Source organism: Lithobates pipiens, unplaced genomic scaffold, assembly GCF_037356315.1.
Source record: "Lithobates pipiens isolate NorthernLeopardFrog02 unplaced genomic scaffold, aLitPip1_a1.2 Scaffold_3, whole genome shotgun sequence".
NCBI classification, from domain to species: Eukaryota; Metazoa; Chordata; class Amphibia; order Anura; family Ranidae; genus Lithobates; species Lithobates pipiens.
In genome coordinates this window covers 254434739-254460881 of record NW_027507790.1, presented here as the reverse complement: position 1 = coordinate 254460881, position 26143 = coordinate 254434739, and the positions used below count along the sequence as shown (strand labels likewise).

At 41.5% G+C, this 26143-nt stretch overlaps 1 protein-coding gene across 2 annotated transcripts in view; it reads right to left on the bottom strand.

The window, feature by feature from the left end:
• LOXHD1 (lipoxygenase homology PLAT domains 1) overlaps positions 1-26143 on the bottom strand; it is a 425609-nt gene that overhangs the window by 382336 nt on the left and 17130 nt on the right. For both annotated transcript variants that reach the window (XM_077463060.1, XM_077463059.1), the window contains exons 2-5: positions 19476-19647; positions 17601-17756; positions 14451-14602; positions 803-928 (exon numbers count right to left, since the gene is read on the bottom strand). In XM_077463060.1, coding sequence (XP_077319186.1) covers positions 803-928; positions 14451-14602; positions 17601-17756; positions 19476-19620 — 579 coding nt within the window. In that variant the 5' untranslated portion in view covers positions 19621-19647. The remainder of the gene's footprint in view (positions 1-802; positions 929-14450; positions 14603-17600; positions 17757-19475; positions 19648-26143) is intronic.

Sequence of the window (26143 nt, the reverse complement as noted above, 5' to 3'; positions counted from 1 at the left end):
TCATTTTCGTATTTCTGAAATTTAGAATTTTCGTATTTCTGAAATTTTGAATTTTCGAATTTGCGAAATTTAGAATTTTCGAATTTCCGAAATTTAGAATTTCCAAAATTTCGAATTTCTGTATTTCCAAAATTTAGAATTTTTGACTTTCTGAAATGTCGAAATTTTGAATTTCAGATATTTAGAATTTTCAAATTTCAGATATTTAGAATTTTCAAATTTCAGGAATTTTCAAATTTCAGGAATTTTCAAATTTCAGGAATTTTCAAATTTCAGGAATTTTCAAATTTCAGGAATTTTCAAATTTCAGGAATTTTCAAATTTCAGAAATTTAGAATTTTCAAATTTCAGAAATTCCTATCCGTTACGTTCACTAGCAGCCACATTTTAAAGGAAATTCCAATACCTAAAACAGTTTAGTAATAGTTAAGTTATTATTTGATTTGAAATTTTTTGGGTTTTCAAATTTTCTGATTCTCGTTCTTATGTTTGGATTTTCCTTCTTTTGAATTTATGGATTTTCCGTCTTATTTTCCGATTTTCGAATTTCTGGATTTCAGAATTCTCAAATCTCCAAATTCTTGCATTCCTATTTTTTGAATATTCGAATTTCTGAATATTCAGAAAAATTTGTTAAACGGGTTTTGGTTAATTTGAATATTTCTGAATTAAACTAATTTGTTGAAATTCGTTAAAAAAACGAATTCGGAATAAAACAAATTGCACATGTCTAATATCTGCCACTCTGGGTTTGTGCGTCTTCCCAACATCAACCCCCCACTGATGTGTTTTTGCAGCTCACCCTTGCGCTGGTTCCGCATCGCTTCTTCTCTCCCGTCTTCACCGCTACTTTGTAGAGCACTTTATTGGCTGATGCAGAATAAGGGCGGAGCCCAGCTCTGCTGGCGGGAGCGCTGTTTGCACGCTTCTACAAAACAAAATTCAACATTTATGAAATCAATATTTCGAATCTGCTTCAGTTGAGGCGGCCACAGCTGGTTGTGGAAAACATTTAATATTTTTCGATTTTAAAAGACCTAACAAGAGAGAAACATATCGTTATGGAAATGCCGTTTGCTTGGCTGGTACAATGATCTTCTGGCAGACTTTCTGAGGTTGATTTACTAAAACTGGAGAGTGCAAAATCTGGTGCAGTCGTGCGTGGCAGCCAATCAGCTTCTAACTTCAGCTTGTTCAATTAAGCTTTGACAAAAAAAAATACCTGGAAACTATGCAGAGCTGCACCAGATTTTGCACTCACCAGTATAAAGTGGTGTTGCCACCAAAAAATAAAAAAGTGTTTTAAAATCTTTAAAAAAATAAAAAAAATTGGAAAATTTTTTTTTACTCACCTCTAAATACCTGTTGCTAGGGGGTCCCTCGTAGTCTGCCTTCTTCCTTGCCCGGGCTGGTGACATCACTTCCCCTCGCGCTGCACATTCATCTGGGACCTGTCACGTGTCCCAGATGACTGTGCGGCGTATCGCGGCACCCTGCACCGCTCACGCATGCGCAGTGGGTGCCCGGCTGCAAAGCCACAGCCGGGTGCCCACAGTACGAATGACGGCGCCACGAGCGGAACGGGGAATGAGGGGGGGGGTTCGTTCCCCCACATTGCTGGACCCCAGGAGAGGTAAGTGTCTGATTATTAAAAGTCAGCAGCTGCAGTATTTGGAGCTGCTGACTTTTATTTTTTTTTTTATAGGGGCACCCCACTTTAAGTAAAATTGTCAGTTAAAGTAACACAGTGCTGTATCGCCAAAAATGGCCTGGTCATAAAGGGGGGGGGGGGGAATCTACCGGAGGTCAAGTGGTTAAAGTAGAACTAAAGGCAAAACTTTTAATTTTGTATCAGAGGGTTATAACCCCTGTCAAGTTTTTTTTTATTTTTTTTGCCATCCGTGTCCCACTGGAGAGTTTTCCCTTACCTTCCTGTCCGATAATCCCCAAATCCCTGGTTGTCACCAGATCAAGTGTCTCCATTGGAAGATTTCCCCTCTGTTACTACCATACCTCCCAACTTTCTGAGATGGGAATGAGGGACACCTATCAGCAAAAGTATGCAGGCATAGGACACACCCCTTGCCACGCCCCCTTAAAGGAGAATTGTACAAAAAAATAAAGATTGGTTAAACCCACAAGTGCTTTTTTTTTTACCACTACTATTACTTTATATTGGCTTTTGGAATCTACAAATGCAGCAATTTAGAATTCAGATGAAAGGTTTAGCACTCAGAAAATATTTTTGATAGATAAAATGTGCATTTTATATACAACTATAGAGATCAGACCAAAATGAGGGACAAATGAGGAGGAAAGAGGGACATCTCCAAATCAGGGACAGTCCCTCCAAATCAGGGAAATTTGGGAGCTATGTTACTGTTCTGCTTAAAGTGGTTGTAAACCCTTACAAACCACTTTGACCTACAGGTAAGCCTAGATTATGGCTTACCTGTAGATCCAAGTAATATCTCCTAAACCTATACGGTTTAGGAGATATTTCCTAAAAGACAGTCACCGCTGTCTATGATGCGGACAAATGTTGGATGGCAGGCTTTAAAATTTTCCATGGACAAATGTGTGTTGTCGGATTTTCCGAGCGTGTGTACACAAATCCGTCGGACAAAAGTCCAACGTACAAACACGCATGCTCGGAAGCAAGGAGGTGCCAGAAGCAGTCGGTCTTGTAAACTAGCGTTCCTAATGGAGAATTAACATTTGTGACGCGGCAAATTATTAAATCTCTAAATGCAGCGCACAATTCTCTTCTTCTTTAATGGGATAATAATGAAGCTGCTTTGCTGGTGATACTGATGGAGTTCTGCCAAACGAATTTTCAAAGGCTTTTTTTTCCAGTGATATCAAGAATAATATTATTATGCTTGTTATTTTTTTTTTATTTGGGCAAGTTACCACAACACCATTATCCCGTATTTTTCAAGATCAAAGATGTTGATGCCCCTTGTCAATTTTACATTGTATTTTTTTAAATGCAACTGCCTGCTCCCAAACTGTCATTTGAAGTAAAACACATCGCCAAGTATTATTCTCCGCAATTTTTTTATTGTGCATTAAAAAAGAGAAAACAAATAAAATTAGACATGCTATCTGCCAATAGAAGTTGACCAAAAAGTCCATTCTATGCATCCAAAAATATAGAAAATATACCAAATCAAATTATTATTCAACAAAAAAATAAAATAAAAGCTTCATGCATATGTCCTGCTTCTTAATATAGGGGGTCAACCAGTGGCGGTGCACCCATAAAGGGCGCAGGAGCATAGCCCCCCCCCCTCCTGTCACTCGCTCTCTCAGATAGATAGATTCATGCATTACCTCTATTCATGTGCCTGGCCCCTTGTCGGGCACCGGGCATATGAATTACAGCGGCGGGGTTTCTTTGGAAGCGCCTGATTAGAACCATAGGCTCTAATAGGCTTCCTAGGCTTCCAAAAGGGTAAACAGCGGGTGCACTGCTGTGCGTTCGCTGATTACTCATTGGTGCGTTAGGGAACCAAATGCATCACTTCCCTAACACTGACCCTGCCTCTCAGCCAATCAGGTTGCTCAGGTCTGGTTGCCTGTCACCTGATTGGCTGAAACAACAGGCGCCGCTATTGGACGCCTGACGGGAGGAGAGGACGGGAGAAGAAGTGCAGGAGACGCATGAAGGACCCCGCTCGTCGCCATCACCCACTGCCCCACAAGACAGGGTAAGTGCCGGGGCACACTGTCACACTGGCAGCATTTGAACAGGCAATGAGAAAAGAGCTCTGACAAAAAAAGCACCACATCCCAGAAACTATAAACAAAGCAAGGAAGGACACTGGGGTTTTGAAACAAAACCCCGGGGCTTTTACGGTGCTAAACTGTAAAGTTAATTAAGGTCACATAAGCAATATACTCACACTAAAAAAAAAAATTTTATTATTTACAAACAATAATATTATCAACATAATGAATACAGTTCATAAATTCACTAGAATGGTAAAACCATAAAACAACCAATTATTCCATAATATACCACTCTACATGTTTCGCTTGTTCAGCTTCTTCAGGAGTATTTACGGTATATGAATGAACTAGAAAATACATAAAAAATTTATAATCAATAAATATGATTACATTCATGTATACAAAGACATATGGTCCACCTTTGTGAGCGTGCACTTTAGTCTGGGGACTCCGTTACTGGGATTCCATCTGCTGACCACCATTTTTGCTGGTTCAGAACATTGGTTAACATTAGCCAGCGGCAATTTTTGGTAAGATTCCTTGCAGATTCACTACATATGTAGTCTTCTCTTGACCCATATTTTGTGGGGTTTATACAGTAATTGTTAATGAATATATCAAAAAAGATTTCTCTATGTAGTATTGTCTGTGGTTGATGTAATCATTTTTCTATGTGTTAATAATTGAATTTATGTACTTGACACACTGTCCATATGTCTTTGTATACATGAATGTAATCAAATTTATTGATTATAAATTTTTTATGTATTTTCTAGTTCATTCAAATACCGTAAATACTCCTGAAGAAGCTGAACAAGCGAAACATGTAGAGTGGTATATTATGGAATGATCGGTTATTTTATGGTTTACCAATCTAGTGAAATTATGAACTGTATTCATTATGTTGATAATATTATTGTTTTTATTGTTTGTAAATAATAAAACATTTTTTTTTAGTTTGAGCATATTGCTTATGTGACCTTAATTAACTTTACAGTTTAGCACCTTAAAAGTCCCGGGGTTTTGTTTCAAAACCCCAGTGTCCTTCCTTGCTTTGTTCCTTCCAGCATTTGGCACACTGGTAGCATTGGGCACACTGGCAGCATTGGGCACACTGTCACACTGGCAGAATTTGGCACACTGGCAGCATTTGGCACAGTGACAGCATTTTATGGGCACGCTGGCAGCATTTGGCACAGTGGCAGCGTTTGATGGGCACAGTCGCAGCATTTTATGGCACAGTGACAGCATTTGATGGCACAGTGGCTGCAGTTGATGGCACAGTGGCTGCAGTTGATGGCACAGTGGCTGTGTTTGATGGCAAAGTGGCTGCATTTGATGACTTTTGTTTTTCCAATTTTTTTCAGTTTGTTTGCACCCCCCCCAAAAAATTTTAGCACCAGCCGCCCCTGGGGTCAACAATGCCAAGAGTTGGTGAACCCAGGGGTCCGTCATTCGGAGATTCCAAAAATCATCCGGATTATTCTCCTGGAGCTCCTGCAGCAAAGGCATATGACATAATTGGTCACGATTAATAAAGCAACCAGTTTTTGGTCCAAGAAATCCTCCTCATCTTGTTCTTGGACTGGACTTAGGTCAAAGCAATAAATAACTCCAAGGCCAATAATAAATAACACCTTATCTCCTCTGATTCTGCAACATGGCTGGTTGACAAACGGCCGTTCAGAAACAAACTGAAAAGCGCAAAATGAAAAGCGCGAATCCACACTCACCACACTTCTACTAACACAAAATTAGCAGAAGGAGCCCAAAGGGTGGCGCTAAAGAGCTGAAAAATCACGTAGTACATCACTACGTGCTTGTTTGTTGGCCGAAAAACTCCTTTCCGTTTGTATGCAAGAGAAGTACTTGGCCAACGCCCTTCGGACAAAAGTCTGCGGTTTTGTCGGCGGAAAATACGATCGTGTGTACGAGGCTCTAGACTGAAAAGCTTGGGGTCCAATAGATCTGGTGAATGGGGACACAGAAGGGGAGTGTGTCACACCACAGAGTGGAAGTTTGGAGCATGTTGCACTTTTCAGAGGTTTGGAGCACAAGAGCACTTTTCTTTGCAATATACAATTTTTGCACTGTTGCAAGTGTTTTATATATATATATATATATATATATATATATATATATATATATATATATATATATATATATCTATATCTATATATATATATATATATATATATATATATATATATATATATATATATAGCACTTTCAATAGAATATTTTTGAGATATATTTGCACATTATTTTGATGAGTTTGTTTTGTTGTTTGCACAGTTGCGAGCTCTGTAATTTATTATTATATAGATAGATAAATAATACAGTTTTTCTGAAACTAATGGTTCCCGTGGAATGGATCAGAAGATATTTTCCCCAGTTAAAATTTCCCCGGCTAACCTGAGACTTTTATTCTTCCTTATTGTAGGTCAAAGCTGCAGAGGTGTGTAAGCGGTCCCGTTTGATGGACATGTGTCTTTTTTCAACCTAATTAACTATGTAAGTGAGTAGGTCAGAACTGCTCCTCTGGGTACTCGTTTCAGGTCAGTGACACAGAAAGCACCAGAAATTCGGTTCAGCGCTTCCAGATCTCGGCTGCGTTGGAAGATAATAGAAGAAAGTACAACGCAGCAATATGGGCATACCGACATTCAGGCAGCCTTCAGGGACTCCTCTTTCGCCAAATGTATAAAATGTGGACAATTTTGTGGGACATTATGGGTGACCCTGTAGACCAGATGGTAGACTCAAAAGTAAGTATTCATCGAAGCATCATCATTTTATTAAATTAATAAAATAAAGTGTATTAAAACATACTTATCCTTAAGATCAAATAATGATTCCATAAAAACAAAAAAAGAAATTAAAGGGTCAGACGCTGAACTCCGGGCAGATATAAAAGACACAAATAAATAGAACTGTGTAGTCATTAATACGTTAAATTACATTAATAAATTTATTTTTTAAATGCAAGCAGTGCAAGTAACTGAACATGTGAATATGACCTGGTATGAACCTCTTAGCCCTTGTACACACGATCGGAGATTCCGATGACCAAATCCGTCTGAGTTATTCCGACGGATTCATTCCAGACCCGGTCCGGAAGTGATGTTGCATACACACGGTCGGACCAAGTTGTCTGAATTTGCGGTTGCCAAGAACGCGGTGACGTAAGCCGTGTACGGCGGGCCTAGAAAAGGGAAGTTCAGCACCACGTCCGGCACCCTTTGGGCTCCTTCTGCTGATCTCGTGTTAGTAGAAGTTTGGTGAGAGACGATTCGCGCTTTTTAGATTTTTTTTAGATTAGTGATTCAGATCGCTACTGCTCTTCGGTTTGTGCTTGTGTGTGCGTATCTGATAATCAGTGCGTGCAGTCAGTAAGTATTTGTTTCCCATTGTGGACTATATCTTGGTATAGTACGCTTTGAAAGGCATTTCTTATTGTCTGCTTGCTTCTGCTATTCAGGTCGTTCTTTTAGGCATTGCTGTTTATCGGGGTCTCAAGTTCTCTACAGGCATCTCCCCCCAGGCTCTGGGGATCATTATTCCAGAGACCTGTTCTGCCATCATTCAGGTCCTGCAGGAGGACTATATGAAGGTAAGTTTGATCCTTTAACATCACATTCTATGTATTTCATGATTGCTAATGTCTTGCATTTCTTTCCTCATTCCCTAATTACCATCATTGCAATATGCTCTAATTCATATACTCTGTCCCTTTGTCCTCAGGCATATTTGCCTCACTAACTTCCTCACCATGCTCTTCTTGGCCCATAAAACTATAGTCTAGTCACTTACCAATGTCTTTTGTCAGCTCCATAGTATTGTTTTCCCCTAAACACCCCCTATAATGTCTACAAATGTGATGTGTGTGCTTCAATTCATGCAGAGTCACATTTTTATATTTTTAGGGTTGTGCCAAACTCATTAGGAACCCCCCCCCCCCCCCCAACTGCTAGCTCAGCTGATAGCAATCCTCTCTCTGATGACTTTACCAAACCCAATACACACTACTATACCTACCTTTTTGATGATCACATTTATGGATGAATTCACCTAAGCATGTAGTGCAAGGGCCTGCCTCAATACTTTCAAATGCTATTTTTATTTAGTTTTTTCACCTATTAATTATCTTGATATGTAATAGCAGAATGTCAAAATGTGCTTCCATTTTGTTTTCTTTTTGGTATTATGACACTTCTTACCTGTCCGATGGGCTGCCAATAGTGTAACTAAGGAGGGGCTTCCCAAAGTATCACACATTATTTAGGCATTCAGCTCTCAATCAAGTGGAGAGGGTTACCTGTCCAAAACATCCCCCCCCTCATTTTTTATCAAGGGCCCATCAGATGGGGGGATGGGGGGTGGGGGAGGGATGGGGGTGGTGATGACTTTCATAAGGGGACCTTATACTTTAGGCTTTAAATACTCAGTTCCCAAAATGTTATACTAATTTTGACCAAAAATGTTGGTGTCTAATCTGCTTGCAATGTTGATTTGTCAAATTACTAATTTTGGTTCTTGTTTCACTCCACAGTGTCCTTCAACGCCACAGGAATGGCAGACTGTGGCCTCCCACTTTGCCAGTTGTTGGGACTTTCCCAATTGTGGAGGAGCAATAGATGGGAAGCACGTCCGCATCGTCCCACCACCCAACTCGGGGTCGTACTATTTTAACTACAAGGGGTTTAATAGTATTGTGATGTTGGTGGTGGTGTCTGCGACATATGAGTTTTTGTATGTGGACGTGGGGCAAAATGGACGGATGTCGCATGGTGGAGTCTTCGCATGGACGGAGTTCTACTGGCGTCTCCAGAGTGGCAGTCTGGGCTTGCCACCCCCAGAGGAGAATCAGGAAGGACTCCCGTTCGTCTTTGTCGCAGATGAGGCGTTTGCCCTGGCGAACCATCTGATGCGGCCTTTCCCGATGAGGACCCTCACCCCAGACCAGAGGATTTTTAATTTCCGCCTGTCCAGAGCCCGAAGAGTGGTGGAGAACACTTTTGGTATACTGGCCAGCCAGTTCCGCCTTTTTCTTACGCCTATTCACATGGCGGAATACAAACTGAATCACATAGTGCTGGCGTGCTGTGTTCTGCACAATTTTCTTTAAAAAATTTCTGCAAACTATGCGGTCTCAGTTGGCCAACAAGAAGCAGACTTGCTGGAAAATGAAGATAACCTCATGGTCCTTGAACCTGCTCATCCTGGCTTGCCCCCCCAAAGCGCCCCTGAGGTTAGATCACAATACATGGACTACTTTGTGTGTAGGGGGCCCATTGATATGCCAGACAATGTCTGAGAGGCATTATCAAAATACATTTTTCTTTGAAACTCCTTCATTTACTGCTTGGCTTGGTTTTAGGTGTCTCCTAGGTATATTTATGTTTTTTTCAAGTTGTGCCTTTTTCAACAACAGTGCAAACCCAAGTTCTGAGCGAGATGAGGGGACAGTCTCTTCTTCAGATAAGCTTATTATATTGTGGGTCTGCTACACACACACCTTGTTTTTGGTAACTAATGTATGTAGTGCATTACTGACCACAATCGTGCTCATTTTCAGCACCATGGCAGGAAAATGGCATGATTATCCAAATTTACACCTCACTGTGGGTGTTTTTTACTAAAGGCACATCCACTATGCACTACAAGTGCACTGCAAAAGTACACCTGAAACTGCACTTGGAGTGCAAAGTGGAGTGGCCTTTAGTAAATAACACCCATTCTCACTGCAAACTAAAATTTTACTCCAAATACATGTTTGGCGCAATGAAAAAGGAAGCCACACATTGTTGATAATTAAACTTTTTTATCCAAGCACATTTACATGTGCGTTTAGAAATGGTTTTTACAACAAAACAAGAAATTGTGTGTATCAAAAACAGACTTTCAGCTCATTTTTGTTTACTTGGTGTTTTTGTGTAAACATGCATGTATCAAAGCATAAAATACAGAACACAGGAACTTACAAAGTTCAACTTTGAAAAGTGAAGACAATATCAGACATGAGTATGTACAAACTGGGCTGATATTGCCTTCATCACATGGGGTGTCAACCCTGGAAAATGCAAATTTGGAAGATGCACACAGTGTGTCAACATGTGCTATCTCCCATTATGGGGGATCAATATACATGCTTTGGGGCTGCAACCCCTTCATCTCAGCCACTTTACACAAAACACGTACATTGATCCCCCATGATGGGAGATAGTACATGTTTACACACTCTGTGCATCTTCCAAATTAGTAATTTCGATAAATACAAAAGTTGTGTTTTAAAATAGCAAAACTAAAACCCTAGCTAGTTTTTGGTCTTTCCCACTCTCCCCAAAACATCAATGATGTTCTTCATTTTATTTTTAACATCATTGATGTTTTGCTGTATATTTTCCAAATCCCGATTGCACCCCATTATCTCCCCAATCAGGATCTGGGCACTTTCACTGGTAAAACGGGAATCTTCTTCCACATCACCTACAAAACAAAGCAAAAAAACACACCATGTAATAAAAATATGGTTACATACATTGATGAGCTTACCGGAAGCTGTGTTCTCCGACACTCACCTGTTGTGGTGACAATTTGGCCAACCTCAACGATCTCTCCTTCCTCCTCCTCCTCCTGCTCCTCTGTTTCTGGTTTTCGAAGCTGCCCTTCTTTGGGAGGGGTGTGGTCCCTGGTGTCCTCATACTTGCAGAGTCTTCTCTCCCCTATGAGAATGTAAAAATAAAAAAATTAGCACACAGAGGGCAGAAATGGGAATATGAAACATTGCTTGGAAGTGTTGTACAATTGTGTTTCTTGGCCGAGTTCCAAGGTGAGAACATTATTGGGGACACTTTGTTAAGCTGGAATACTTCCCTGCAGAACGATGCTTCTTATGAATGAATGAAACTATGAACTTGAAAGTGTTCATTTTAAAATGCACAACATGAAATCAAAGCACATGGAGCATGTATGCAAGCAAGAATAATTATATGAACACACGACAACTACTTACTTTTTTTAAGAACACGCTTGGTCCTTCTGTACTGATCGTGCTCCCTCAGTTTCAGGTCTGACCAGCGTTTTCTCAGTTGATCCTTGGATCGTCGTACCCCAAAATTCTTCTGAAGACTCTTCACAACTTTAGTCATGATCTTGGCCTTTCTGATATTTGGGTTTGGGTAAGGTCCATACTTCCCATCATAGTCGGTCCTTTTCAATATGTCGACCATCTCCAACATCTTTCCAAAAGACATATTTGAGGCCTTAAATCTTCTCTTCCTGGATCGGGACGTTTCAGGCTCTGGGCTTTCCTCACCCTCTTCCTCATTAGTGGAACTTTGATTGCGCACCTGCGTTCTCTCCGCCATGTGCTCTCCCCTCTGCGCCGAAAGCGAAGGGGCGGGGAATAGTCTAGAAAGAACGTCAGGGGCGGGCGGAGTTTCACGCATGCGCACTGTATATAGAATGCAACACGCGTGTATCGTCCGTACGATCTGGGAAGAGAGTGAGGCGCAGACGAGACGATCGTGCAAACAAAGGTAACATTTTTAACCCTGTGCATCACTAGACTAGACTGCTTCTATCTAGGCCAATGTTAGGACAAGATTAGGAGGGTTTTTAATGGCATTATTAGTATTTGAGGGTTTGTCTTGTGTTGTGTCTTGCAGACACGATGGATCCATTCCAAAACCCCAATTTTATGGGGCTATTCCTCCAAATGTACAGGGAGATGCCCTGCCTGTGGCAGATCCACAACGAATTTTATTACGACATAAGAAAGAGGAACGCAGCGCTGGAGAAACTTCTTTCTTTGGTGCGGATCATGGTCCCCACGGCAGACATGGCCTATATGAATATGAAAATTGGAGACATGAAGATTACATATCTCAGGGAGAGAAAGAAGCACCTGGAGTCCTTGAGAGCAGGAGATCCAGATGCCGTTTATTACCCCAGGATGGTTTACTTCGACAGGCTGCATTTTCTGGTAGACCAGGGGGTACCCAGGCCACCACTCAGGCCACCACTCTCCAGTCTTCCTTCAAGGCATCCTCACCCCCAGCTGAGGCTTCCAACATCCAACCTGGGCCTTCCAGGCAGCAACATGTGGTGGGGCCCAGCTTGAGACAGGTATTGCATTGTTGAACATATTTCTTGTGTTACATTTAATGATGTTAACTAGATGTTCTTATTGATCAGTAAGTTGTAATTTAACAAAGTGGTTTACATATCAAGAGACAGTAGTGACCAAAAATAATTGGGACGGGAAAGAAAAATGCTGGGCTCAGAATGATAGTCTGTTCTATTTGGTAACATTCAATTTGTAAAAGCCAGGAGCACAAAATGGTGTGATTGATGAGCAAAAAACTAAAACTATGTCCCATTTTCATACACAGGAAGACCTGAGTCGGGGGGAGGCTGTGGCAAGTGGCAGCCAGGAGGTCGACCAACGCCCTCCTTCTCCTCCTCCTGCCCCAACTACAGGAGCCCAGCCACAGCCTCGAAGGATGCCCGGAGGGAAGTGCCTAAGGAAGACGAGAGAGTGATGGCCTGGGTTCAGTCTGGTCTGCCAGAAGATACAGCCTCTTGAAGAACCACATCCTGGGGACATAAATGGCATCTGAATTTCCTGTTCTCTAGGACTTCGGGACCAGACTTCTCTCCCTGAGATATGTACTCCTCAGGCCACCAATTTTTCTTATTCTGATTAGTTCATGTCTGCCCTGGGGGCCAAAGGCTGCGCCAAAGTAACAAGTTTCTCCAGCGCTGCGTTCCTCTTTTTATTTTATTATGACCAAAATAAAGGTTTTTTTTGTTTGATGAAATACTTGTGTATGTGTTTTCCTTCCAAAAGGCCAGTTTATTTGTGAGCAGGCGGGTACATTTCAAAAATACAAAGTGAAATGAATAACAAGGGGTACCAACACTAAAACAACCTCAAGTAGATTAAAAACGAAAAACGAAAAACCAAAACTATGAGCATCAAAAGAAGTTCCTTCTTGCAGCATTGTAAAGAACAAGAGAATGCGCTTCATGAAAGAATTTTTAACATTGCAGCGTGATGAATGTGATATATCGATTACGAGCAGTAGTTTTACCTGAACGAGCGCTTCCGTGTCGGAATTTGAATGTGAGCATGCGTGGCACCTTGTCCGTCGGAGTAGGCTACACATGATCGGAGTATGTCCGATCGGAGCAGTTTGTCGGAAAATATTTCCAGCAAGTTGGAAAATTTGGTCCGACGAATATTCAGACGGAAACAGTCAGATGCAAACCACACACAGTCGGAATATCCGACAAACCGCTCCGATCGGACACATTCCGAAGGAATCTCCGACTGTGTGTACGAGGGCTTACAGTAGAGTGACAAGATGTCTCTGGTTTCCAGGGACAGTCCCTGATTTGAGGAGATTCCCACCAGAAGAAGTGTCCCTTTTAAAAAAAATGAATCCCTGGCCTTTAAGACAGAGAAATTCCTTTTCCCTGTAGCCTCAGTTGCACTGGAGATGAATGAACAGGAGACAGAGGCTCTTGGCCATTCATAAACTTAAGCATAATAAACATAGTTTACTATGCTCAGTTGTGAATGGCCACAGGAGCGATCCGTACCGATAGCTCACTGTGTTCAATTCAGAAAAAGAAGGGGTCGGTAAACTACATATTTACCGGTGCCTTCCCCCACTCTCCATCCGCCTGTGCGCCCACAGCAGAAGGTAGAAGAGGGAAGATGGTAGCCCTGCGGGGGGGATCAGTTGTGGGCAGCACAGGGAGGAGGATCAGTGCGGTAGGATAGAACAATTACAGAACAATGCACTATGTATGTGTCTCTCCCTCCAGCAGCTAAAAGCCAGCAGGAGGGAGAGGGGGAGAAACAAATTGCAGCAGACAAGATTAAGCAACATGCAGTGTACATTACACACTCCAGACCATACTCTGTATGCTGTGCTGTGTAGTATATACTTTTTACTGTTGTAGGCTCAGGCAAAGTGTTAGCGCTCTGTCTTTATTCTGTGTGCAGAAATACATATGTGATGAAAGTGTTTACGTTTTTAAAAAGGATTGATTCATTTTAGTTAGGGGGGCCTTACAAGTGACAAACGCCGCAAAGAAGCTGAAGTATCATTTGTGTTTTGCACATTTCTAATGCCGTGTACACACGATCGGAATTTCCGGCGGACCGGAATCCGTCGGACAATTCCATGGTGTGTGGGCTCCAGCAGACTTTTTTTTCCCCAAAAGTCAGACAGACCTAGAAATAAAACATGTTTCAAATCTGTCTGACGGACTAAAAATCGTGAAAACCGTTCGTCTGTGTGCTGGTCCGACGGACCAAATACGACGCAAGGGAAGCTATTGGCTACTGGCTATTGAAGTTCCTTGTTTAGTCCCATCGTACATCATCACGTTCAAAACAAACGGACTTTCAAACGGACTTAGTCCAGTCATGTGTGGCCAAGTCTATGTCGTTCAGAAAGTCCGTCGGATCTCCGCCGAAAGTCCGTTGGGAAGACCGTCAGTCCTACTCCATCTAAAAGTCCGGTCGTGTGTACGCGGCATTAGCTGTGCCTTTTGCTGTGTCTTGCTTGAAATGATTGGGGTTCCATTAACAATGAATGGCACTGCAAATGCAGCTGATTTGTGAAAGAGCGCAAAATCCCCTGAGTTTGAACACACTCATGTGCACTATAGTGTAAAAGAAAAAAAATAATTCTTACCAGGGCAGAAGGGCTGGAGTCAGTCTGCAGCCCAAACTTCTTGGCATAGTAGTCATACAAGTGAGGGTCGTTCATGGGGCTATAAGAAGGCAGGGTGTCCATATGCCCGTTTTTATACCGATAACCCCCAGGGTGGGCACTCATGGTCCGAGCTGGTAACAGAGAACAGCATTAAGAATAAAAATGTAAAAAAAAAACATTACACATAATAGTGAACAACTAGAATCCATCTGTGAACTTAATATAAGGGATTTTTTTAGGGGCAGGGTTATGTTAGCATCAGCGGTTATGATGTTTCGCTTTAAGTGTATCTAAACCCAAGAACCAAAATGTAATATATTGCAGCTCATGCGCCCTTAGGTGTGGTAGTTTGCCTTTTTTTTGGGCATTTTGTCCTTTTCTGATTTATTTTTTCTCACCTGGCGGTAATGCCACTTCCTATCCTAGGGTGTCTTTGGGTGCAACAAATGGGCAAAATAAGCAATGAATTTAATGCCGTGTACACACGACTTTCCGGCAGACTAGGTCCGACGGTCTTCCCGACGGACCTTTCAGCGGAGTTCCAACTGACTTTTCGAAGGAACGGACTTGGCTACACACAAGCACACCAAAGTCCGAACGTGATGACGTACGACCGGACTAGAATAAGGAAGTTCATAGCCAGTAGCCAATAGCTGCCGTAGCGTCGGTTTTCATCCGTCGGACTAGAATACAGACGAACTAATTTTTTTGACCGGACTCGAGTCCGTCGGAAAGATTTGAAACGTGTTCTAAATCTAAAGTCCGTCTGATTTTTACACAGTAAAGGTCCGATGAAGCCCACACATGATCCAATTGTCCCTCGGATCCGTTCCGTCTGACCTTTGCTGGTGAAAAGTCCGGTCGTGTGTACACGGCATAACAGTAATATTGTTACATAATATTGAGTGAATGAGCCCCTGTGTATTAACGTGTTTCACTTTTCCGCTTTCTCAGGACACACAAAGGGGGAAGAAATTGTTTTTACTACACAAATAGATAAAATATCCAATTATTTTATGCACAAACCTCAAGCATGTAATATTAACACTTCATGTAAAAAGAGTTGCATCCAATATTATATACCATATACATATTTCCCAGCTCTAGTAAGTCTATGCGTATATTTGGATGGAATAAAGCAACACATTTTTTTTTACTTTTTTCTTATATATACAAGGTCGGTGGGAGGACCTGTTTGCTGGCACTAGATTGGAAGCAGTGTGCCGTTATCCTCTATACTTCAATGCGTATATTTGGATGTATATCTCTATCTCCCTAGAGAGAAACCAGTTACGGCTTATTTTAATATTGTAGCTTGGGTATACCAGCCGTGGGGTGTTGATTGGTCGGCCTTTTTTTTTTGCTACGGTACGGTCCTCGCCCAGGGAGACTACTGCATGTGCGTTTCATTATCCAGGCAAGGTAAATGTGCTTATCTTTATGGGTACAACTCTTTTTACATGAAGTGTTAATATTACCTGCTTGATTTTCGTGCATAATATAATTGGATATTTTATCTATTTGTGTAGTGAGACCTATTTCTTCCCCTTTTGTGTGTCCTGAGGAAGCGGACCAGCCAAACACGTTGACACAAAGGGGCTCATTCACTCAATAGTACGTAACAATGTTACTGCAAAATTCATGGCTTATTTTGGCCATTTGTTTAATTTAAATGTATATGCATTTAATTGATACATTTTTTTATGTGTCTTTTTTATACTTTGTTTACAAATAAAATGATGGATTTTATGAAAATAATGCGTTCTATTTTGCCTCTGACATCCGGCCAAGTGTTTTTCTTCCTTTTTTGAATTATAGTTAAGGATGTGGCATTGGAGTGATTGTGTTACTGTTTTCAGACTACGAAACATCTGCCCCTCCTCTCCCCAACTTAGGAAGGAAGTGTTCTGTAGTTAATAAAGATAACTTGGAGCAAAGTTAACTAATATCAGTCAGCAGAAGCAGAAAACACCGGATATTTGTGCAGTGAATGCACAAATCAGACATGCAACCTGGTGGTTAAGCTAGGAGGGGTATATTTCTGTTCATTTTTATACTTTTATACACAGTGCCTTGAAAAAGTATTCATACCCCTTGAAATTTTCTACACTTTGTCATGTTACAACCAAAAACATGAATGTATTTTATCGGGATTCTGTGTGATAGACCAACACAAAGTGGCACATAATTGTGAAGTGGAAGGAAAATGATAAATGGTTTTCAAAATTTTTTTACAAATAAATATGTGAAAAGTGTTTTTGTATTCAGCCCCCTTTACTCTGATATCCCTAACTAAAATAACCAACTGCCTTCAGAAGTCACCTAATTAGTAAATAGAGTCCACTTGTCTGTAATTTAATCTCAGTATAAATACAGCTGTTCTGTGAAGCTCTCAGAGGTTTGCTATATATATATATTATTTTTTTACACTTTTTCTGATTTCACAATTTTTTCATGGAGGTTTGAACTGGTCAGTGGATTCCAGGTCCAGATGCTCCATATTGATGTGCAGCAACAGATCATTTCTAACAGTGATCAATTCTGCTCCTATGCTTTGTGCTGGACCCCAGCTGTCGCTCCCAGAGAAGAAAAAGAGAGAGCAGAAGAGAGAGAGAAGAGAAAAGGAGAAAGAGAGAGAGAGAGAGAGAGAGAGAGAGAAGAGAAGAAGAGAGAGAAGTGAAAAGGAGAGAGAGAGAGAAAAGGAGAGAGAGAGAGAGAGAGAGAGAGAGAGAGAAGAGAAGAGAAGAGAAGAGAAGAGAAGAGAAGAGAAGAGACAAGAAGAGAAGAGAAGAGACGAGACGAGACGAGAAGAGAACAGCGAAAGATAAGAGAAGAGAGACAACGAGAAGAGAGAGAAAGAAAGAGAAAAGGAAAAAGAGAAAGAAAGAGAAGAGGAAAAATGAATCCAAAAGGAGAGAAGGAAAAAGAAATAATAAAAGAAAGAGAGAGAGAAAAGAAAAAAGAAAGAATAGAGAGATCAGATTTTTATACCTGAACAGGGTTATGGTACAATACATTTTCTCAATACTAGAAGGGAGAATTCGTAAACGGTCTCATGGTATTCTGAGATTATTTTTTTATGTCTTCCTGCAGTAAATGTAGAGATTTCAGGTTAGTACTGGGCATTACCTGCAAATGGCGCTTTTTTACTCAGTACGGATTGCACTGGCCGGTGATTCAGGCTAGATTTGTATCTCCGCAATGAGTTGTTGAATCCCTCTGTCGTCCGTGAATCGTTCCACACCGGCTTACCACGGGGAGGGGACGCGTCTCTGAACTGAAACCCTGTAAACAGACACATTGCATGCATTTGGTTGTGTTAACCCAGCACAATTCATTAATTCGATCTTAAAAAAAATTAAGTATAACAATATATATACATATATATATATATATATATAAATATATATATATATATATATATATGTGTATATATTTATATATATATATATATATATATATATATATATATATATATATATATATATATATATATACACACACACACACACACACACACACACATATATATATATATATATTCATTATTTTTTTTTTTTTTTTTTTTTTTGCCATTGTAGATTAGGGGTGGAATATCTGTCAAGTTTTATCGCTGTTTCTGGAACCATTGTGGAGAAAAGTTACATTTGGAGGAAGAAAAATGCTGACTATGACCCTAATGCTGCGTACACACGAACGGAATTCTCGTCGGAAAAAGCTCTGATGATCTTCCCGTCGGAATTTCGCTCAAACTGTCTTGCCTACACACGGTCACACCAAATTCTGATAGTCAATAACACCGCGACATACAACACTATAAAAGGGAAGTTTAATGCTTCCGAGCATGCGTCGAATTGTTTCCGAGCATGCGCCGGAATTTTGAGTGTCAGAATTACATACACACGATCGAAAAATCCGATAGAAAAGTTTTCCATCAGAAAATTAAGAACAGGCGCTCAATCCAAAGACCGTCGGAAATGCCAACAGAAAAAGACCGATGGGCATATACACGGTCGAAAAATACGATGAAAAGCTCCCATCAGACTGTTTCCATCGGAAATTCTGGCCGTGTGTACGTGGCATAAGAACAGCATCCCCACAGTGAAGCACGGAGGTGGAAACATGATGCTTTGGGGCTGTTTCTAAAGGTACAGGCCAACCTTGCTGCATTGAGGGGCCAATGGACAGGGCCATGTATTGTACAATCTTGGGTGAGAACCTTCTTCCCTCAGGCAGAACACGGAAGATGGGTGGTGGATGGGTCTTCCAGCATGACAATGACCCAAAACATACCGCCAATGCAACAAAGGAGTGGCTCAAGAAGAAGCACATTAAGGTCATGGAGTGGCCTAACTAGTCTCCAGACCTTAATCCTATAGAAAAGGGAGCTGAAACTTCGAGTTGCCAAGAGAAGTATTTAGAGAAGATCTGTAAAGAAGAGTGGACCAAAATCCCTCCCGAGATGTGTGTAAACCTGGTAACCAACTACAAGAAACGTCTTACTTCTGTAATTGCCAACAAGAGTTTCTCCACCAAGTACTAAGTCATGTTTTGCTTGGGGATCCAAATACTTATTTTACTCACTGAACTGCAACTCAATTTATAACATTTGTATCATGTCTTTTTTCTGGATTTTTGGTTGATATTCTGTCTCTATCATTAAAATACACCTATGATGAAATTATAGACCCTTCATTTCTTTGTAAGTGGGCAAACTTACAAAGTCTGCAGGGGACCAAATAATTATTTTCCCCACTGTATATGATAACTGAACCAAATAAAACTGTAGATGTCCAATTTGAATTGTGTCATTTTTCAACCAGTTTGACTATGTAACTGCCAAAGTGCACCCAGGAGACTTCAGCAGTATAGGTTGTAGTAGCAGTAGAGCATCAAAGGTCCTTCCCTTTTCACCACTTTCCCCTCCTTCATAAGTGGCCAAGGCAACTGCCTCTTCTACCAACCCCTCAGACCAGCCCTGCTGCTTTGGTTGCATCATCTTACCTGTAGCCGGTCGGATGCGTGGTACAGTTGCAGCGGGGTAGACATCTCTTGGCTGAGCTGCTGCTATAGAACCGGACGCATTGTGAGGCTGCAGGATGCCAGTGACGGATGGCGAGGAGTTATAATACTGCATCTGGGTGGGCATTTTGTCTTCACTGGTTTAAACACTGTCCTGTAAAAAACAATCAAAGTAATTCATTTTCTAAATGACTGGAATGGAAAATAGAAGTGCTGGAACACTACTGACTGTGTTGCCAGTTCTGCCAGTGTTTGTGCAACACCCGAAAAAAGGGCAAGTATGCTAATTTTACAGACTCCATGGTGTTAAGCAAGTGCAGTACATACACTATATTACCAAAAGTATTGGGACACCTGCCTTTACACGCACAAGAACTTTAATGGCATCCCAGTCTTAGTCCGTAGGGTTCAATATTGAGTTGGCCCACCCTTTGCAGCTATAACAGCTTCAACTCTTCTGGGAAGGCCATCCACAAGGTTTAGGAGTGTGTCTATGGGAATGTTTGACCGTTCTTCCAGGTACCACGCCACACATGTGCTTGTAGCTTGTTCCTTTACTTAGTTACCCATAGCAACCACACTCCTCTTCCCTGTCTTACCAAGTTACCCTCCTGTACTTCATACTCCATAATGCTTTACAGACCCAGGTTCTTTGGAATATGTCAGAACCAGCATGCACCCATTTGCCCCGTACACACGATCAGACTATCCGGCGGACTTAGTCTGGCGGACAAGCCACCAGACAGTCCGCCGGACTTTCTGAACACACGACCGGACTTACTATGGCCGGAGTCAGGTGAAGGCGGTGACATTAACTTCCTTCGCTAGTCCCGGCTACCTGGAGCCACGTTCAAAATGAGCGGACTTTCCTCTGTGTGCGGGAAAGTCTGTTCATTTCAAAAGTATGGTGGACTAGCACACACACGGCCGGATTGTCCGCTGGACTCGCAGTCCGGCGGACAATTTTTGAGTCAAAACTACTTTCTAAGAGTGGAACAATTTTAGTGATTCAACATCAAAAAACACCTAATAAGGAAGGCACCACATCCCTGAGAATTGAAACATGAATCAAAAGCAAGAGAGGGAATTAGGGATTTTGACGGTGCAAATAGTGACTAGATAATAGACATTATTGGATAGGATACAAAATTATGATACAATTCTTAATTAAATTAAAAATTAAAATTCATTAACAATTATTAATGAAATATAAAAACACAGGACAATACAGTGTAGTGGTTGTTCTCATTAAACACACATGATCCCAACATGTTTCACAGTAGATTGCTTCTTCAGGTGATGTGTGAATTTTTCAGAGAAATCTAGATCAAAATACAAAATAATATAGTAACAAAATATTAACAAAAATGTGTCAAAGATCGATAAGTACAAGTGCAGGCTTGAGAAAAAAAAAAAAAGCCACCTTAGACCACTACATAGATGGCGGACAAAGGCGGACAAATTCCCTACTTCACCATCTATGTAGTGGTCTAAGGTGGGGTTTTTTTTTTTTTCTCAAGCCTGCACTTGTACTTATCGATCTTTGAGACATTTTTGTTAATATTTTGTTACTATATTATTTTGTATTTTGATCTAGATTTCTTTGAAAAATTCACACATTCCCTGAAGAAGCAATCTACTGCGAAACATGTTGGGATCATGTGTGTTTAATGAGAACAACCACTACACTGTATTGTCCTGTGTTTTTATATTTCATTAATAATTGTTAATGAATTTTAATTTTGAATTTAATAAATATTTGTATCATAATTTTGTATCCTATCCAATAATGTCTATTATCTAGTCACTATTTGCACCGTCATAATCCCTAATTCCCTCTCTTGCTTTTGATTCATACTTTCTAATAGCCCTCACACCGCTAGATAGTTTGATCGTGTGTACGCAGCATAAGAATAACTTCAGACCAGGCTAAGACCAGTTAAAATAACTTTTATTGTTGAAATGCAGCACGGCAAGTAGCAAAAGCCCTACATGGTTCCTGAACCTCTCTTTTTTTCTTTTTTTTTCCAAAGGTGTTTATTTAATTTTCAGCAGTACAATATAAGTACAAACAGTATAACAGTTTATCTTTTTACATGGAAAGTATATTGTATACCCTTTATGCTTACACATTACACTTATGATACACATCGATTTTGTAAACTGGCATGCGTAGCTGGAGTTTAAAAACATGAGCAAACCCATCCTGCACCCCCACCACCAAAACAATGGTAGCCGGGGCAAGGGTGTGTCTTAATTATGCCAAGAGGGTACCTCTTAATTGAAGTGACTTAAACAAAACTAAATCTTAACATACATACCAAACATGCACACAGCAGTCATTCACATCACTGCCCCACTAATATATCGGGATGCCCTGATCCCCATCACCCTAAAAGCTGTTTACTACATTATCTATCTTATCACCTTTTCTTACTCTAATACCATACCTGGACATACGCTTTAACCACTTCTTGATCGTTCTATAGCCAAAAGACGGATACAGCGCGGTCATCCAGTTCTGATAGGGCATCCATGGAGGTCCTCCCAGAAGCACACCCTCCATGTGCCCGATGGGGAGCGCATCCAGTACGCTCTGTGATCGGGGTAAAGGGCCAATCACAGCGGATCACATGTAAACAAAATTGCTGGTTATCAGCATTTTTTTCTTTGCGTGCTGTTCAGAGCCTGAGGAGAGGTGACCCGGTATCCAGCAAGTGTGACAAGGGACATTTACACTGATTATTGGGGCTCTAAATATCAGTGTCCTGATAATTAATGCAACCCCAATAGTGCAAATCAGTGCCTATCAGTGCAGCCTATCAGTGCCGTCTATCAGCGCCACCTATCGGTGCTTCCATATCGGTACCACCTATCAGTGCCATCTGTCAGTGCCTACCAGTGCCACCTAACAGTGCCCATCGGTCCCACCTATCAGTGCCGCCTAATAAGTGCCTCCTCATCAGTGCTGCCTCATCAGTGCCCATCAGTACCACCTCATCAGTTCCCATCAGTGCTGCCTCATCAGTGCTGCCTTATCTGTGCCCATAAGTGCCGACTCATCAGTGACAATCAGTGCCACCTCATCAGTGCTGCCTTATCTGTGCCCATAAGTGCCACCTCATCAGTGACAATCAGTACTGCCTCATCAGTGACAATCAGTGCCTTCTCATCAGTACCCATCAGTGCTGCCTCATCAATGCTGACTCATCAGTGACAATCAGTGTCGCCTCATCAGTACCCATCAGTGCTGCCTCATCAATGCCGTCTCATCAGATCCCATCAGTGCAGCCTATTAGTTCCCATCAGTGCAGCCTCATCAGCACACATCAGTGAAGGAGAAGAATTACTTATACAGTAAAACCTTGGATTGCGAGCATTATTCGTTCTGGAAGCATGCTTGTAATCCAAAGCCTTTTGTATATCAAAGCAAATTTCCCCATAAGATTGTATTACCAAAAGAAAGCTCCATCTGTCTCAAAAAAAAAATGTCACATGGGTACAGTGTGGCATGACCGCGCAATTGGCATTCAAAGTGCAACAGCACCGAAAGCTGAATATTGGCCTGGGCAGAAAGGGGGAGAAAGTGCCCGGTACTGGAGTGGTTAAGGAGCAATAAACAGTGTGATCATTTTTGTATACTAACTGCGAAACAAAAAATATTGCAAAAAGTGATCATCTAAAAACGTGATGAAGTCTTTAGGAAGTGAACAAGAAGAAATGAGTTTGGTAAAGCGAGCCAATGATGAGCCAGAAATGGATATACCGTGCGGGCTGTGCTTTAGTGACCTGTGACCTGTGTATACAGATCAAACACAGGAATGTGGCCCGTTAATACCTTTACTAGCACAGCAGTCATCTGTGTTGGTGTTTGACAGTTTCCAGGTGAACTCTTTATTCTCACAGTCAACAGATCTGGATTACCGGTCCCACCCCATGTCAACACAGGGACTCTGCATTACAACAAAATATTATGCCCTGGGCAAATACAACAATGACACGCTTTGTAACAGAAGCAGCTGAATCTGCATCCTGCAAGGGATCCCCGACATGCAATGATTCAATCGATTGCCCGAAATCTGTCCGGATTAAAGCTGAAGTTTAACCTGTTTATATTTTGCCCTTCCCACTCATCAACATGCTAATTAAATTATATATTAAATACCTTATTTTAGTGACATTGTCACTGAATCTCTGTGCTTTTCTATGCAATTCAGGCAGATTGTGGTTGGGGGAGGGGTCAGCAGGGTGCTTCCTGAAAACATCATAGCACCCTGCCCCAGTACTCCCATACAGCACAATACACCCCGTATTATCTGCTCCTCCACTGAGCCCAGAATCCAACACACACCAACAACACATAGACACAGTTCACCTACCGGTATCAGCTATAGATGATTGGACAGTACACTCCACAGGCCTTATCTTTATGTTTCTGTATATGAATCACATTCAATGATGATTAATGATTATCATATATAATACGGCATCAGCTGTCTGATCCGGCCTTCCAGTATGCGGATGTCCCTGGTGCCTGACCTGCGGTCCTCTAGCACTGGCCCCCTGGGCCCCTACAGCCACTAATCTGTGTTTCCCTAATGCTCTCCTATAGCAGTCTTCTATAATGTGTCTCAAGTCTATGACTGTCTCTTGAACCATGTTACCAGTCTCCAACATCACCTGGGTCATCTTCACAGTCTTCACCATCTCTTGTATCTTGTCTGCAGTCTCTGACCATCTCTTGTATCCGGTCTGCAGTCTCTGACCATCTCTTGTATCTTGTCTGCAGTCTCTGACCATCTCTTGTATCCGGTCTGCAGTCTCTGACCATCTCTTGTATCTTGTCTGCAGTCTCTGACCATCTCTTGTATCATGCCTGCAGTCTCTGACCATCCTCTGTATCATGTCTGCCATCTCTGACCATCTCTTGTATCCGGTCTGCAGTCTCTGACCATCTCTTGTATCATGTCTGCAGTCTCTGACAATCTCTTGTATCATGTCTGCAGTCTCTAACCATCTCTTGTATCATGTCTGCAATCTCTGACCATCTCTCGTATCATGCCTGCAGTCCCTAACTATCCCTTGTTTCATGTCCACAGTCTCTTACTATCTCTTGTAAAATGTCTGCAGTCTGCAACCTTCTCTTATATCATGTCTGTAGTCTCTGACTATTTCCAGTACCATGTTTGCAGTCCCTGACCATCTATTTTATCATGGGCACAGTAGCCCCTATTCATCTTTTGTATCATGTTTGCATTCTCTAACCATCTCTTGTATCATGTCTGCAGTCCCCAAAGGTTATCTTATTTTCATGCTCACAGTCACTTATCTCTTATATGATGTCTGCAGTTCTTAACCATCTCTTGTATTACATGCACAGTCTCTGACCATCTCTTGTATTACATGCACAGTCTCTGACCATCCTCTGTACCATATCTGCAGTCTCTGACCATCTCTTGTATCATGCATGCAGTCTCTGACCATCTCCTGTATCATGCCTGCAGTCTCTGACCATCTCTTGTAGCATGCCTGCAGTTTCTGACCATCTCTTGTATAATGCCTGCAGTTTCTGACCATCTCTTGTATCATGCCTGCAGTCTCTGACCATCTCTTGTTTCATGTTCACAGTCTCTTACCATCTCCTGTAGCATGTCTGCAACCTTCTCTTATATCATGTCTGCAGTCTCTGACTATTTCCTGTGCCAAGTTTGCAGTCCCTGACCATCTATTTTATCATGGTTGCAGTCCCTAACCATCTCTTGCATCATGTCTGCAGTCCCCAAACTTTATTTTTTTTTCATGCTCACAGTCGCTTATCATCTCTTATATGATGTCTGCAGTCCCTAACCATCTCTTTTACCATGTCTTCAGTCTCTGACCATCTCTTGTATTACAAGCGCAGTCTCTGACCATCCTCTGTACCATATCTGCAGTCTCTGACCATCTCCAGTCTCTGACCATATCTTGTACCATGCCTGCAGTCTCTGACCATCTTTTGTATCATGTCTGCAGTCTCTGACCATCTTTTGTATCATGTCTGCAGTCTTTGAGCAGCTCCTGTTACATGTTTGCATTCTCTGACCATCACTTGTATCATATCTGCAGTCCCCAAATATTCTCTTTTTTCCATGCTCACAGTCACTCTTGTGTTACATGCACAGTCTCTGACTATCTCTTGTATTAGTTGCTCAGACTTTGACCATCTCTTGCATTACATGCGCAGTCTCTGACTATCTCTTGTATTAGGTGCGCAGTCTCTGGCCATCTCTTGTATTACGTGCACAGTCTCTGACCATCTCTGGTATTAGGTACGCAGTCTGTGACCATCTCTTGTATTACGTGCTCAGACTTTGACCATCTCTTGTATTAGGTGCGCAGTCTCTGATCATCTCTTGTATTACATGCGCAGTCTCTGACCATTTCTTGTATTCGTGAACAGTCTCTGACTATATCTTGACACAAATTGAGCCCCATTGTTGGTATCATTGGGAGGAATATAGTGCCCCATCGTGCAATTGTCATTGCACCCCATTGTTGGTATCACTGGGAGGAATTGTGCCCCATCATTTGTGTCATTGCACCCAATTGTTGGTATCATTGGGAGGAACAGTTCCTCATTGTTGGTTTCACTGGTAGGAATTGTGCCCCTT